Consider the following 16,665-nt stretch of genomic DNA (forward strand, 5'->3'; position numbering starts at 1 on the left):
CCAGTTCTCCCAGCATCATTTGTTAAAGAGACTGTCTTTTTTCCATTGGATATTCTTTCCTGCTTTGTCAAAGATTAGTTGGCCATACGTTTGTGGGTCTAGTTCTGGAGTTTCTATTCTATTCCATTGGTCTGGGTGTCTGTTTTTGTGCCAATACCATGCTGTCTTGATGATGACAGCTTTGTAGTAGAGGCTCAAGTCTGGGATTGTGATGCCTCCTGCTTTGGTCTTCTTCTTCAAAATTACTTTGGCTATTCAGGGCCTTTTGTGGTTCCATATGAATTTTAGGATTGCTTGTTCTAGCTTCGTGAAGAATGCTGGTGCAATTTTGATTGGGATTGCTTTGGGTAGTATTGACATTTTGACAATATTCTTCCGGTGCATGAGCACGGAATGTTTTTCCATTTCTTTATATCTTCTTCAATTTCCTTCGTAAGCTTTCTATAGTTTTCAGCATACAGATCTTTTACATCTTTGGTTAGATTAAGAGTTGTCTTCTTTTAGGAGAGGTGCTAATCTGTGCCCATTTATATTTCCTTGTTTACCAAAAGCCATTTGACTCAAGCAGCCACAACCCAGGGGACCCCTGTTTCCCCCCAGTGTTCACTAGTTAAACCTTTCCCAAAATTTAGACAAAGTGCCCAGAGGAAACTTAGGTCTAAAGTGGGGTCTTAAGCTTTATAAGAGAAAGGATTGCTCTGAGAATCTGAAGAAAGCTCTGAATTTTCTCAGAGAAAAAATGCAAGATGCATATACAACATGCATACCTACAATTTCAAGGTATTTCCATGTCCTGCTCACACCAATTAAGAACCTTTGATTTAAGACGGCATGTAGCAAGCCCAAACCTGCATATTGACCTCTACAGTTAGTAAAAATTATCCTTGAAAACCCTTACATTTCCATGAAAGTATAGTATGCCTGGTTCATGTGCTCTCAAATCTCAGTAATATATAATACATAACAAAGAGCAAATATGCAAGATTTACTTTTACAGTATTTTTAATTACAGAAAAAAAAGAAAGGCATAAAGTTGCTGAACACCCAGGGTTGAATACGAGAAGGTTAAATGCACATATGAGGCAACTCCATTCCATAAATTTGACATGCAATGGCAACTCTGGAAAGAGCTGCTTGGTTGGGCTTCTGATGCCTGCAGTGCTAGCCCTGGAGACAGGAAGGTTTGAATTGAGATTTATTTCCTCCCAGTAGCAATGGCATCCATCTTTACCTCTTCCCGTCTTTTCTTATCTTTAAAATGCATGTGTTTTTATTTTTTTTTAAATAGGCAATATTCATGTAAAATTAAAAGTATCCAATAAGTCACCATGATTACTCATATGCCTTCTCTTTCAAATGTCTAAGTAACTTGTGCTTTTATATTTCACTTGACAATCAACTTTTTAGACATGTACTTTGTGTAATCTAAATCTGAAGTTAAATTATTCTGACCTGGAGTTTTGTGATCTGTAAATTTACTACATCAGGTCAATAATTAGTGAGCTTTTCTTCTTAACGTCTTTTTCTTTTTCTTTTGTATGTGCTCTGCTGTCTCTCTCTCCTCGGCACTCCCTCTTGCAGTTGTGTAATGGGGGCTCAGTCACCGAGCTTGTCAAAGGTCTACTCAGGTGCGGCCAGCGGTTGGATGAAGCAATGATCTCATACATCTTATATGGGGCCCTCTTGGTAAGAATGTCCATCAAGCTGGGGATGACGTCAGAGGGGGCAATTTGTAATCTATCGGGATCACCATTGCATGTTAACAAGTGGAAATGGCCCTATAATACGAGGTGCATAACAGCAAGGAGGTGTAGCCAAATGTGGACTTTGATTGGATTTTTAATAGTAGGGTAAAAATTGTCTTAAATAACCATTCAAATTTACCCTTTCTCTTTCCTGTTGTTTGGTCATGGTGGGATGCCATGCAGGGCCTTCAGCATTTGCACAATAACCGAATCATCCACCGTGACGTCAAGGGGAATAACATTCTTCTGACAACAGAAGGAGGAGTTAAGCTCGTTGACTTTGGTAATGACTGCTTGTCGTTTGTTTTCTTGATGTGTGCAGTTTAGCCCAAGGCGACAATTTATTGGAATCTCAGAAGACTGGGGCCTCTCTGCTATCCCATAGGCTGAGGGACTTTTCCAGTCAAACACAGACTGGAGAGTGGGGGGGTTACCAGATGGATCACCCTAGGAGATGCTGTTTGTTAATCTATTTTCAGCTTTAGAAGCAGTTTTATTAAAGATAGAAAATAAAAGTGTTTTAAAAGAAGAATTTGATAGAAAAACTTTTTGGTTTTCTGGGAAGAATTTTGCATCTCAGGGCGATTGTCTATAATTTACATTTCGTCATTTCTTCTTTTGCATATGAAAAGAGAAAGCAGTTTGGTCTTTCAAATGACTTTTTCTAGCCTCAGGCACACTTATTCCCAGTGAGCAGAAGGTAAAATAGTCCTTTGGGTCTGGGAGCTAACATCCCTCTAAATTGTGATTATTGCTGCTACATGTGAGGCTGGTTGAACTGGAAACATTAAGAGGAAATGGAAATGTGAGAGGAAATGCAGAGCAATATCACCTAAGGCCAGAGACCTATTAAATATCTCCTTGCAACATTCATGTATTGATAGTCACAAACCATCAAACCATTTGGTTTTCCTTTTTAAGTTTGTTGAATGGTTTAATCTTCTAAATGTGTTCAACAACAGTTAGTACTTCAGTATGATTATTACAAATAATGAGAAAACATTTACAGAAGCACTTTTTAAAATGTTCTTTATCAAAGTCAACAAAATAGGAGAAAAGATTGATTATTTTGAATATGCATTATATTTTTGTTAAGAATTCAGTGTTAAAATGTGAATGATTAGCTCAGAAGAAATTTCTCAAAAATAAATGGAGCTACTTTAGGTGTATTGATCTATTCACTAAAAGAACAACAAGCAAAGAAAAACAGCAAAGGGGCACTTTGTTCAAGTCTTATGCTCCTCTTTCTGAATAAGGAATGGTGTAACCTTATGAATGTGCTATGGATAACATCAGAGATGCATTTTACACATAATCCCAAGGGCAGTGAATGTATTGCGAGGGAAAGAGCCTAGAAGGATGAGGATGGGGATTAATGCTGATTTATCTGCTTACCAGTTTTGTGATTTGAAATGAGTCTCCTATCTTGCCAATAGAAGGTTCCTAAACTTGCAGTTGCTGGAAAAGGAATTTCTAGCAATTAAAAACAGGAAAGTCTAGTTTTTTCTTTAAGCAAAATCACAGTAGAGAACATGGCAAAATAACAAATTATCCATGGTCAATAGAGTTTAGAGAGTCCTCTTTTGATTTCTAATAAAGAGAATGCAAGCATCCAGTACAACCACCCACCCAGAGCAAGGCATGGGTCCTTGGCAAATCTGTGCCTGATTCAGGTTTTTAAGTTCTCATCACCAACAAGCATTAATGACAATGTTTGTCATTATGTTAAGGGCTGCATTAGATTTCTTTTGTTTTTTAATTAAAGATTTTTTTTATTTTTTATTTTTTTAAGCTTATTTATTTATTTTGAGAGAGAAAGAGAGCATGAGTCAGAGAGGGGCAGAGAGAGAGGGAGAGAGAGAGAATCCCAAGCAGACTCCATGCTGACAGGCTTGAACTCATGAACCATGAGATCATGACCTGAGCTGAAACCAAGAGTTGGATGCTTAACTAACTGAGCCACCCAGGCACCCCTACATTAGATTTCTGCTTGGCATAAAAGAATACCTTATATTTGTAAAATACTGTACAATTTATAAAATATTTCACATTTATTTTCGTATTTGATCTTTAAGAAGAACCCTTATGGAAGCACCTCGGTAATTCAGTTGGTTAAGCGTCTGACTCTTGACTTCAGCTCAGGTCATGATCTCACAATTCATGAGTTTGAGCCCCACATTGGGCTCAGTACTGGCAGTGTGGAGCCTGCCGGGGATTCTGTCACCTTGTCTCTGTCCCTCCCCTGCTTGCCCTCTGTCTTTCTCTCAAATAAAAACAAACTTTAAAAAATTTATTTAAAAAAGAAGAAGAAGAAGAAGAACCCTGGCATTAGGTGTGACAGGTATCATTATCTCCAGTTTGAGGATAAGAAAATTGAGGCTCAGAGTGAGGGAGTCTGTTTGAGGTCATACAATTAGGAAAAGGCATAATTGGGATGGAAAACAAGTCTTCTGACTACTAATCCAACACATCTGTGCTTCTACTTCACTCCCTTTTGTATAGAGAAGAGAGCTGTCTGAAGACTAAAATAGATAAAATACATTGGAATTACATTAAAATTCAGGTCCTCAGCACTGAGTCCTAGATAATAATATTATTAGTCAGCTTTTTTTCCATTTGACATGGTTGTCTTGCCAGGTTTCCAGGCTTCTAGGTAAGATAAGGGACTAAAAAGTTTTTATGTCTACACTGATACTCTATTATAGATAATACATGCCAATTTTCTTCCTCTGTAAAAAGAAGCACCACTTTAAGAAAGAAATCACCTGGAATATTTTGGAAATATAATAGGAAGATATTTTGGGTTTAGTTCTTGATATTTTCTTTTGATTCCAATTTTGCAGCACTATAGATAGGAACATTTATTAGGAAAACAAACTATTCTAGTGGTTTGGGCAGAGTGGTAAATGTTCCCACATAGTGGTTGGCAAAGTACGGTGTCTCAGCTGAATCTGATCTGCCTCCTGTTATATGACATGTGAGAGAAGAATGACTTCTACCTTTTTAAATGATTGGGGGAAAAAAATGAAAAGAATATTTTATGATGTGAAAATTATATGCATCCATAAATAAATTTTTATGGCAACACAGCTGTACTTATTTGTTTCTGTGTTGTCTGTGGCAGCTTTTTGCTCTCCACGGGCAGGGTTGAGTAGTTCTGATGGAGACCATGTGGCTCGCAAAACCTATCGACTCTCTGACCATTGATGGAAAAAGTTTGCCAGCCTCTGGTCTAGCATCATCCTTTGCTCACTGATGAATTACGATACCCTTTTCCTATAGGTGTCTCAGCTCAGCTCACCAGTACACGTCTACGGAGAAACACATCTGTTGGCACCCCGTTCTGGATGGCCCCTGAGGTAATCAGAAGGCACTTATTTGTGTTTGTTGAGTAGCTTGATACTGTGCCTTTTTAAAAAAAATTTTTTTTTCAACGTTTTTATTTTATTTTTGGGACAGAGAGAGACAGAGCATGAACGGGGGAGGGGCAGAGAGAGAGGGAGACACAGAATTGGAAACAGGCTCCAGGCTCTGAGCCATCAGCCCAGAGCCTGACGCGGGGCTCGAACTCCCGGACCGCGAGATCGTGACCTGGCTGAAGTCAGACGCTTAACCAACTGCGCCACCCAGGCGCCCCGATACTGTGCCTTTTTATGGGGAAGTCATATACTTCACAAAATTTTCAGAACTGTAAGTTCTGCTTTGGTCAGTGATAATGATGACACATAATCTCAAAAAACGCAGGATTTAGTCACAGCTAACCCATAGGGTACCTTCATGCAATTAGAAAAAGGTATTCCCCCCAGAAGATGCAGCCCTTTCCAAGGGTCATGGCTTGCGAGTTTACCCAGCCTTTGTGTAAATTAGAAAAAGTTGCCTTCCCTGGATAGATGCAGCCCCACAAACACATGACTTATTGATAAAGAGAAAGATTTCAGTTCCAAATGGATTACAGCACTATATACAGAAGAAGTCCTGGTTGTTTTTTGCTACCAGGTACATAGCAACTTCTCTTGAGTACTTTTTTGGCTCTCTAGCAAAACCTGGGATTTGACCCTAATTTGGTCCTGGCATCATCACAGAACCCTCTGTGAGATGATGCATGTAGAAGTTTGGGGAATTTTCCAACTAGATAAGGCCTACCCTGAAATACTGATACAGCTTTGCTTGCCAGGTCAGCATTTAATTCCACCATACTGAGGCCTGTGCCCTGAGCCGGTCTCTGGGATTAAGCAAATGGGTGCTTTTAATAAGAGGACTCAGGCAGTCATCTCGTTAGAGGTCTTTCTATCTATTCTGTCCCCATGGCTGTCTTTCCTCTGTGTGACTGTACGGGAGGTCTCCTAACACAGTAATCAGTTCACATCAATATGCTCATAGTTTTTCAGTGGCTCGCCATTGTCTATGGTCCTCCCTTTCATACTTGGGTAATGGACAGGCTCATTTTCGAGAAAAAGAAAACGCCTGTAGATTCCAGGGTTTACTTAAATCTTAAATGTTTCTTAAGTAGGATTTAAAAAACATGAAACTAGATATAAACTCCTTATTGCTTATATTTATAGAGCTATGTACCTAAAAGGAAAAAATGTGTTATAAAAAAACTACAAAGCCAGTATCATTCAAGTAAGTACCTTTAATTTAATGAGACAAATGACACTGTTTTGTGAAGCTCAGTTGTCCTTTGCAGTGTAAGTATGTTTCAGAGTGTGACAGTATAAATTACTTTGAGTTATTTTGTCAAACTTAGTACTGTACCATGTGGTGACCCACCACTTTATTTCAGCTAGGGTGATCTTTGTTCAAACAGCATCTCCTTTGGTCTCTAACTGGTACATGTCTCTTGGCTTATGCCAACTTAATAATAAACATAAATACAGGCACTGAAATTGTGAGGCAAATGGTCATCCATATTTGGAATATGTTTTTATCACTGTTCTCTGATTTTATTACTAATAAAGTCATCATTGCAGCAGAAACAAAAACATAAGAATTTTCATAGGGACCTTGTGAACCCTACTTTGAGTAACACTGTAGGACAGAGTCAAAACTCCTTTGGATGGTAAACAAAGCCCTTCATATTCCAGCCCCTGTCTACCTGTCCAGTCTCATCTCAGGTTACTCTTCCCCAATTTACTTGTTCTTAAGCCTCAACAGTAGTGAACAGCTTCATCCCAAATCCATCTTGACCCTTCCACGCATTGCTATATCTTCTGGATTAGGCCTCAGACCCCTGAAAAATTCCTTCTCAGTCTTCAAGTCTCAGCTCAAATGCATCTCTATCCCCTAAGAAACCTTCCCTAATGCATGGCTGACACTGAGGCTGCTATCCCTAAGTTTCCACTGCAACCTTTTAGTCTCCATTAGTATACTATGATCACCCCATTGTAATTGTTGGTAGGGTCTTAGGATGTCTAGCTCTCAGCATGGTGCTTGATACAGAGTAGGTGCTCATAAGCCTCTATTGGATGAATGAATCCATTGGTTAAAAAAAAGCCAAAGGAGAAGATGAAATTGGAGGGTAGTTTGAGGAGGCTTTACAACTAGTATTAAAACATTTCTCTGTAGATTTTGATTGATCTGTTATTGAAGGAAAGCATAACTGAGGCTACTCAACTCACATTTAGGGTGGCATAACACAGAAGATGTTGTTCTTGTTCTAACAGCAAGCTGGTATTCTTAGAATCACACAATGTAAATAAGAGAAGCTTGCCTTTGGCTTCGTACGTTTCTCATGAGGTGTTTGTGGCTTCTCAGTTTTAGCCACGTTGAATAAAATATGTGGACTGTTTCTGTAAGGGGCAGTTTTGTGGTTTGTGGTGAGCTTCTGTTGCCCAGATTGTCTGGAGCTGGTTGTGTTATCAGCAGGGAAAAGCCAGTGTCCCATCTTACCTGCTGTAGTGGTCAAGTTGAGGAGTACGCAGATTGCGGTGTGGAAACCTCAACAGTGCCTTTCAGGAGCAAGTGCCCAATTGCTCGTGCATGCCTCAAAGACTGTCTCAGGATGTGTGCTGGTGCCCAGTATGCTCTGAGTTCTAGGCTGCAGTTCTTGGGACTCAAGCCTGCACAATCCTCACATTTTTATTTTCTTATTTTTTTTTAGAAGTATATTTATTTATTTTGATTGACAGAAAGAGTGAGCAGAGAAGGGCAGACAGAGAGGGAGAGAGAGAATCCTAAGCAGGCTCTGTACTGTCATTGCGGAGTGTGATGTGGAGCCTGGTCTCAACGTGACATGGGGCTCAAACTCACAAATCGTCAGATCATGACCTGAGCCAAAACCAAGAGTCGGAGGCGTAACCAACTGAGCCCCTAGGCAACCCCTATCACATTTTTTTTTCTAAATGGAGAATTACTTTTTCCAACAAGGCTTCTTTTTGCTTCCTATTTTTCCCTAAATATGTCCACAGGAACAGTCTTCCATTAGTCAGTTCAATTCCACAAACGTGTGCTCTCCCTGGTGAGCAAGGCTTTGGGTCAAGAGCAGTCCTTGGAAGTATAATCAGTAGTGGTTGAAATGAACATTGTCTTCAAGTGATGGCCTGCATAGCATATTGATCTTAATATACATTTACTTCTCTAGTGTGAATAAGTGGTGTTTAGATTAAATATGGCAACAATGTACGCAATGGCAATACCAGGGGAATGAAATCATTGCAGGTGACCAGTGCTTTTATTTTGAAAATGCAGCTGAAAGATCCTTGATCCTGTTTAATTCTGAGAAATGGAACCGAATTATTCTTTTCCCAATTTTGTTTCCATTTTTATTTCACCAGCTTGAGTAACTTCAATATTTAATTCAAATAGGCTTGTACTACAAACCAGGTAGCTAATGGAATGTGACCATACCACAACCAAATGTTGATGAACAGTCCAAACGCATAGTTCACTGGGACAGCTCAAAGTTGTAGTGTGAACTGACTTACGTTGTCAACACTCTCCACTTATTTCCTCTCAGTGTCTCATTTGGATACTACTAAAGTTGAAAAATACTGGGTAAAAGCGGTATCAGCTCAGCCATATAGAATAAGAAAAATTCTAGGGAGTGCTCTTAGGGTGATAGTACTTGGAAACAATGCTCCTGGGGAAATACTGCCTAGCGTAGTAAAAGGGTTAATCTGAAAGTCAAGATCAAAAAAATAAATCAATAAAAGTCAAGATCAGTACAATTTTTTATAAACTGAGTATATTGGTAACGTACTACGACCCAGGGAAGGCAAGAGGTAGGTGGTTGCAGAGTGTGTTGGTTCAGCAGCTCAGTAAAGCCATCAAAATCCAGGCTGTGACTGCTGCAAGCTGCATGGCTTCACTGCTGGGGACTGTCTTGGAGGCAGTCGTGACAACATTGCCTGTGAGTATCTGAGGGGCAGTAGTAGCTCCAGCATTCCAGTAGCCACCAGTGAAAGTACTCTTGGTACAAATAGACACCCCCCTTTACTTCCATGAGGCTGATCGTGTGGTCAGCCAAGAAGTTAAAGAGGGTTCTTCTCCTGTCCTGGAGTCAAGGACTGTCCACTCCATACTAGTTTTCTAGGACTGCCATAACAAAGTAGTACCAACTTGGCTTAAAACAACAGAAAATTATTATCTCCTCGTTCTGGAGGCTAGAAGTCCAAAATCAGGGTGTCACTGTGCTCCCTCTGAAGCCTCCAAGATCCTTTCTGGCTTCTTCTTAGCTTCTAGCAGTTTGCTGGCAATCTGGTATTCTTTGGCCTGTGGCTGCATAACTCTAATATCTGGCTTTGTAGTCACATGGCACTCTCTTTGTCTCTGCCTTAACATGGCCATCTTCTTATAAGGTCTCCAGTCATATTGTATTAGGGGCTCACCCTACTCCAGTATGACCTCATCTTAACTAATTACACCTGTAGCAACTATTTTCTTTTTTTTTTTTTTTTTTTTTTTATTTATATATGAAATTTATTGTCAAATTGGTTTCCATACAACACCCAGTGCTCATCCCAAAAGGTGCCCTCCTCAATACCCATCACCCACCCTCTCCTCCCTCCCACTCCCCATCAACCCTCAGTTTGCTCTCAGTTCTCAACAGTCTCTTATGCTTTGGCTCTCTCCCACTCTAACCTCTTTTTTTTCCTTCCCCTCCCCCATGGGTTCCTGTTAAGTTTCTCAGGATCCACATAAGAGTGAAACCATATGGTATCTGTCTTTCTCTGTATGGCTTATTTCACTTAGCATCACACTCTCCAGTTCCATCCACGTTGCTACAAAAGGCCATATTTCATTTTTTCTCATTGCCACGTAGTATTCCATAGTGTATATAAACCACAATTTCTTTATCCATTCATCAGTTGATGGACATTTAGGCTCTTTCCATAATTTGGCTATTGTTGAGAGTGCTGCTATGAACATTGGGGTACAAGTGCCCCTATGCATCAGTACTCCTGTGTCCCTTGGATAAATTCCTAACAGTGCTATTGCTGGGTCATAGGGTAGGTCTATTTTTAATTTTCTGAGGAACCTCCACACTGCTTTCCAGAGCGGCTGCACCAATTTGCATTCCCACCAACAGTGCAAGAGGGTTCCCGTTTCTCCACATCCTCTCCAGCATCTATAGTCTCCTGATTTGTTCATTTTGGCCACTCTGACTGGCGTGAGGTGATACCTGAGTGTGGTTTTGATTTGTATTTCCCTGATAAGGAGCGACGCTGAACATCTTTTCATGTGCCTGTTGGCCATCCGGATGTCTTCTTTAGAGAAGTGTCTATTCATGTTTTCTGCCCATTTCTTCACTGGGTTATTTGCTTTTCGGGTGTGGAGTTTGGTGAGCTCTTTATGGATTTTGGATACTAGCCCTTTGTCCGATATGTCATTTGCAAATATCTTTTCCCATTCCGTTGGTTGCCTTTTAGTTTTGTTGGTTGTTTCCTTTGCTGTGCAGAAGCTTTTTATCTTCATAAGGTCCCAGTAATTCACTTTTGCTTTTAATTCCCTTGCCTTTAGGGATGTGTCGAGTAAGAGATTGCTACGGCTGAGGTCAGAGAGGTCTTTTCCTGCTTTCTCCTCTAAGGTTTTGATGGTTTCCTGTCTCACATTCAGGTCCTTTATCCATTTTGAGTTTATTTTTGTGAATGGTGTGAGAAAGTGGTCTAGTTTCAACCTTCTGCATGTTGCTGTCCAGTTCTCCCAGCACCATTTGTTAAAGAGACTGTCTTTTTTCCATTGGATGTTCTTTCCTGCTTTGTCAAAGATTAGTTGGCCATACGTTTGTGGGTCTAGTTCTGGGGTTTCTATTCTATTCCATTGGTCTATGTGTCTGTTTTTGTGCCACTGTAGCAACTATTTTCAAGTAAGTTTTCATTCTGAGGTTCTGAGGGTTAGCACTTTAAAATATTTTTTTTGGAAACACAATTCAACCCATAACAGCCCTCCAAATACTTAGCACCCCTGCTTTGTAGTAAGTAATTCAAGTTTCCAGGGCAATCAGTCAGTCATTTGGAACCTACAGGTCAGGTTTGCATGTTACAGGTATTAGCTTAGAGAGTTCAGCTTTGACTGTCTACACATGCACGCATGAGTGTGCACACACATACATATTGTTCTCTCTCAGCCTCAGGTGTTTAAGGCAAACATCGTTCTTACTGGATGTACTAAGCATAACATATTGCCTTCCCACATGGGGGCTTAACACCTTCAGAATTCTGTTCTGTCCTACCTGATCTCTGGCCAAGAATTTTTTATTATCTCCTGAGATGTTTGGCTCTGGTGACCTCCCTCAACCCTCTGTATACGTTGAGCCTCTGGTCTCCTGGACTCTTACTTTAGCCTATATCTTAAACATGTATATTTTTTTAATACAGTCTTCCCATTAGCTATGTTTATTGTCTCTTTTCTCCTCTACTATCTCCTGACAGCCAATTTCTTATAATAAATAATATGCATAATAGTGTTGCACATTTGCATAGAACTTTCACAGATATATTTTTTTAAATGTTTATTTATTTTTGAGAGAGAGAGAGACAGAGTGTGAGTCGGGGAGGGCAGAGAGAGAGGGAGACACAGAATCCAAAGCAGGCTCCAGGCTCTGAGCTGTCAGCACAGAGCCTGACGCACAGCTCGAACTTGTGAACTTTGAGATCATGATCAGAGCTGAAGTCGGATGTCTAACTGACTGGGCCACCCAGGTGCCCCTACAAATATATTTTTTTAGTGCTCACACCTACCTGTGAGGATGCCAGTTAGGCATGATTATATTGCCTTTATATGTAAGAATCCAAGCCTCTGCCAGGCTGTGTTCTCAGGGACACTGAGTAGGTAGGGTAGGTGAGTAACAGTGACCAGAATCTATCTGTATGTTTGACTCACTGAACTGGAACCCATGCCCATTGTCAGGATTGGTATTGCTCAGCTAGTGTTTGCATCATATACTTGCCTGGTAATATCCTGGGCTGTAGCAAAAAAGGGACACAAGCCTACTTTATGTTTATTTATGATGATGGTAGAGGGGGGTAGTTGGGGGAACTGATCCTCCGTCTTCCTTTCCCACCATCACACATAGCAAAGAATTAAACTGAATGTTGTAAATGACTGAAACTAAACAAAAAGGACCAAAGTTGTCATTATTGTTTTTATGGGGGACATTTGTGGACTGTGTTAAAATTATGCCTTATAGTAACTGGTAATGCATAGGTGTGGCTGTGCTGATTAGGAAATTTTTGAAAGACTTCCATTCTGGATGGTAAGTGGTTGGCATCCAGGGCCCCTTGAGTGCTCCTCGGCCACCAGAGGTGCCTGTCTCTTTCCCTGGGAGCCCAGATCTCCTAATGGTCTAACACCTGCAGGTAATGTCTGGCAAGCAGGGGACCTCAAGGAAGAGCTCCAGCTGAATGTCAGACAGTTTGAATATCGTACCTGCTAAACATGCGTATGGTGGGAAGGAAACTTGCACTTGCTGAGGACCCATCAATGTATCAGGAACTAGGATAAGGATATTTAACACATTATTTTATTTGATTCTATATTAGACATTATTTTCTCCATTTTACCACTGAGGAAAGTGAGGCTCAAAGAAGTGCATAGGAGATGTCAGGCCCGAATTCACATACCTTGTAAGTAGAGGAATGGTTTGGCTTTTCCAAGAGCATGGGCATGCAAGTCCCATTTGACAGATGAGGAAACTAAGGCAGGGAGAGGCTATTCTCTGTGATAGTTCAGATAGTTCAGTCTTGGTTCTAGAATTCAGGTTTCCTAGCCCACCAGCCTTGTACTCTTTCACTTTAATGTATTCACACAGAGTGTTCAGTGTGGAAAATGTGTGCTGAGACAGCTCAAACAACAAAGACCTGCAGAGATATAGCGGAAGAATACTCTGAAACTGGAGTGTGAGACACATCATTTTATTTTATTTTATTTTATTTTTTTTTTTTTATATATGAAATTTATTGTCAAATTGGTTTCCATACAACACCCAGTGCTCATCCCAAAACGTGCCCTCCTCAGTACCCATCACCCACCCTCTCCTCCCTCCCACCCCCCATCAACCCTTAGTTTGTTCTCAGTTCTCAACAGTCTCTTATGCTTTGGCTCTCTCCCACTCTAACCTCTTTTTTTTTTTTTTTTTGTTCCCCTCCCCCATGGGTTTCTCTTAAGTTTCTCAGGATCCACATAAGAGTGAAACCATATGGTATCTGTCTTTCTCTGTATGGCTTATTTCACTTAGCATCACACTCTCCAGTTCCATCCACGTTGCTACAAAAGGCCATATTTCATTTTTTCTCATTGCCACGTAGTACTCCATTGTGTATATAAACCACAATTTCTTTATCCATTCCTCAGTTGATGGACATTTAGGCTCTTTCCATAATTTGGCTATTGTTGAGAGTGCTGCTATGAACATTGGAGTACAAGTGCCCCTATGCATCAGTACTCCTGAGACACATCATTTTAAAAGACATACGTGAAGGACCTGTCACCTGTAATTTGTAGTTGACTACACTTTGTAGTCCTACCAGTGAGAGAAGCAACCCATATATTAAGGATTCAGTTTACTTGGCATCTTACTAAAACTGCTAAAGGTCTGTTTCTGTATCAGAAAGCAGACTTGTGGATAAAGTAAACATTTGCTTCTTTTTTAGAAAAAAAAAAAAATTTTTTTTTTTTTTTTGTTTTTACTTCCATCTGCTCATTGTTGCAAACAAGAGCTAATCAGCTGAGCAGAGAAACAGATGTGCTGTGACGGCTCCAAAACTGGGTCTTTTTCTCTGCTTGGAAAAGGGTCGTTGGCAGGGGACGGTTGCCATAACAACAAGCTTACACCAATGCAGAAATATCACAGGCTTTTTGCAACCACTCTTGCCTTCATTAATTATGCCTTTCCTAGCTAAATGATACGATAATGCTATTTCCTTTGGCATGCCAAGACGAGAGATGACAAATGAGATATTTTGTGTCAAAGGGCTCAGAAAGCCATAAAACACTATAGAACTAAAATGTTATTACTGTCGTTATTATCATTTTTTTGTTCCCTAAGCTCTAGCTAATGGGTTTGGTCCCCAGATAAGTGTTAGCATTTATTGAGTGCTTACTAGTCACCAGGTACTAAGTGCATTATTTTTTATTTTTTTAAGGAAATTATTTATTTATTTTTTTATTGACATATAGTTGACACACAATGTTATATTAATTTTAGGAGTACAATATAGTGATTCAACAACTCTATATGTTATGCTATGCTCACCACAGTCACTATGCTACCATCTGTCACCATACAATGCTATTAAAATACCATTGACTATATTCTCTATGCTGTACCTTTCATTCCAATGACTTATTCATTCCATAGCTGGAACCTGTACCTCCCATTTCCCTTCAGCCATTTTGCTCATTGCCCTATCCCTCTCCTCTCTGGCAACCACCAGTTTGTTGTTTGTATTTATGGCTTTGTGTATGCTTTGTTCTTTTGTATTTTTTTTTAAGTTTATTTATTTTGAGAGAGAATAGGTGAAGGGCAGAGAGAGGGAGGGAGAGAATCCCAAGCAGTCTCTGTGCTGTGCTAAACCAACTGAGCCACCCAGGCGCCCTTGTTCTTTTGTATTTTAGATTCCACCTGTAAGTGAAATCATATGGTATTTGTCTTTATTTGTCTGACTTATTTCATTTAGCATAATACCCTCTGGGTCCATTCATGTTGTCACAAATGGCAAGAGCTCATTCTTTTTTATTGCCTTGTAATACTCCATTGTCTGTAAATACCACATCTTCTTTTTTTTTTTTTTAATTTTTTTTTTCAACGTTTATTTATTTTTGGGACAGAGAGAGACAGAGCATGAACGGGGGAGGGGCAGAGAGAGAGGGAGACACAGAATCGGAAACAGGCTCCAGGCTCTGAGCCATCAGCCCAGAGCCTGACGCGGGGCTCGAACTCCCGGACCGCGAGATCATGACCTGGCTGAAGTCGGACGCTTAACCGACTGCGCCACCCAGGCGCCCCAGTAAATACCACATCTTCTTTATCCATTCATCTATAGATTGACTTTTGGGTTGCTTCATATCTTGGCTGCTGTAAATAATGCTGCAATAAACATAAGAGTGTAGATATCTTTTGTTACTAAGTGCTTTATATGAATTAGTTCATTTATAATCCTCACAACAACTCCATAAAGTACGTGCTATTACCATGCAATGTTTTAGATGAAGTAAATGAGTTACAGAAAGTACTATTCTTGTTCTTGAGCAGGGTATTATGTGATGCCACCAGGACCTGAACCCAGCTATTTAGCTCCAGAATTCTTCCTCTTAACCACTATACTAGAGCAAACTGTTTAATTGTGACCACCAGCATACCAGATAAGATATAAATCTTTTCAATTTTAAATTATTTATATAAGAATTATGCTTTCTAATATGTTGAGAAAAATATAATATTTCAACATGACACTAGAAGCCAGTATGCTTAATGCCCTAGGGAAGGATCTGGGGAAAAAAATGACAAAGTTCTTCAGAACAGAATTTAGGATATTTGGATTTTAGGTTTATGTCTGCCACTCATTTTAAAAAACTGTGGTTCAGTTATTTTAATATGGCTTCAGTTTGGGTAAAAAAGTTAAGAGCACAAATTTTGGAGTCACATAGACCTGGGAGCAAATGATAGGTACCTACTTACCTCCAGCAAGTTACTACTATTTATGATTAGTAAGATGGGAAGTTAAAAAAGGTAAAATGAGAAAGGGAAAAGAAAACAGTTTCAAAGGACAAAATTAAATGATGTACTGAACATGTTTTGTGCAGTTCCTGGCATGTTAAGTGCTTTAAAAAATGATGGCACATACTGCCTGAACACCACTCCTCCCTAAACTTGATCTCATCTGTAAGAAGAAAGGATTGTCTTGGGTAGTTGCTGCTTCCAGGTCTCTTCTGTTTTTCAGAGAACATTTACATTTTACAGAGGGAAAGGTGTCTTCTAGCTCACATGTTCCATGGCTCTGGTGTTCCTCTGATAATGAAGATATGGTCTCTCTCAGTAAGGGTGAAGTGATGAAAAAAGGCCATTTTTACTGGACTCGGTTTTAAATGGCTGGGGATTATTGGGATCCCATGTGCCAGTCACATCACTGTAAGAAATGCAGGCCTTGGTTGGTCAGGAGTTTCAACTGAGGTGTTTAGAACCCGGATCACTGGCTGGTAGACCTGTGTGTCTTCCCCCAAAACATTCATTCCAGAGATTCTGTAGCCTTGTCTTCCCTGATTCCCTTCAGACTCCCATGTCAGCTTCTAAGAAACAGAGGGATTCCCTTCCTTCTTGTTCTGGGCTGACCCTGCCTGTATTCCCACAGTGGTTCTGCCTTGAAGAACCCTGAAGCACAGCCTAGATACTTGGGGCTCTGGGGGGTGAAGGGCCCAGGGCAAGGGTGAAATGACTGAGTGCGGCCCTAGCCTTAACCTCAGTTCCACCAATAGATACCCTCTC

General features: G+C 40.2%; 1 protein-coding gene across 6 annotated transcripts in view; it reads left to right on the forward strand.

Annotated features, from left to right (window-relative positions):
• The window catches only part of MYO3B (myosin IIIB), a 482,588-nt gene that overhangs the window by 97,723 nt on the left and 368,200 nt on the right, over positions 1 to 16,665 (forward strand). For 5 of the 6 annotated variants that reach the window (XR_015255300.1, XM_086718868.1, XM_086718870.1 and 2 more), the window contains 3 exons: positions 1,582 to 1,686; positions 1,929 to 2,028; positions 5,028 to 5,104. Coding sequence is in view for 4 of the 6 variants with exons in the window: in XM_086718868.1 (XP_086574994.1) it covers positions 1,582 to 1,686; positions 1,929 to 2,028; positions 5,028 to 5,104 (282 nt within the window). In the remaining 2 variants the exon portion in view is untranslated. Of the gene's footprint in view, positions 1 to 1,581; positions 1,687 to 1,928; positions 2,029 to 5,027; positions 5,105 to 16,665 lie in introns of those variants that run through there. The other variant, XM_086718871.1, reaches the window with a different exon arrangement.

The sequence above is a fragment of the Puma concolor genome, chromosome C1 (genome assembly GCF_028749965.1).
Source record: "Puma concolor isolate L17-30 chromosome C1, mPumCon1.1.hap2, whole genome shotgun sequence".
In the NCBI taxonomy this organism is placed as follows: domain Eukaryota; kingdom Metazoa; phylum Chordata; class Mammalia; order Carnivora; family Felidae; genus Puma; species Puma concolor.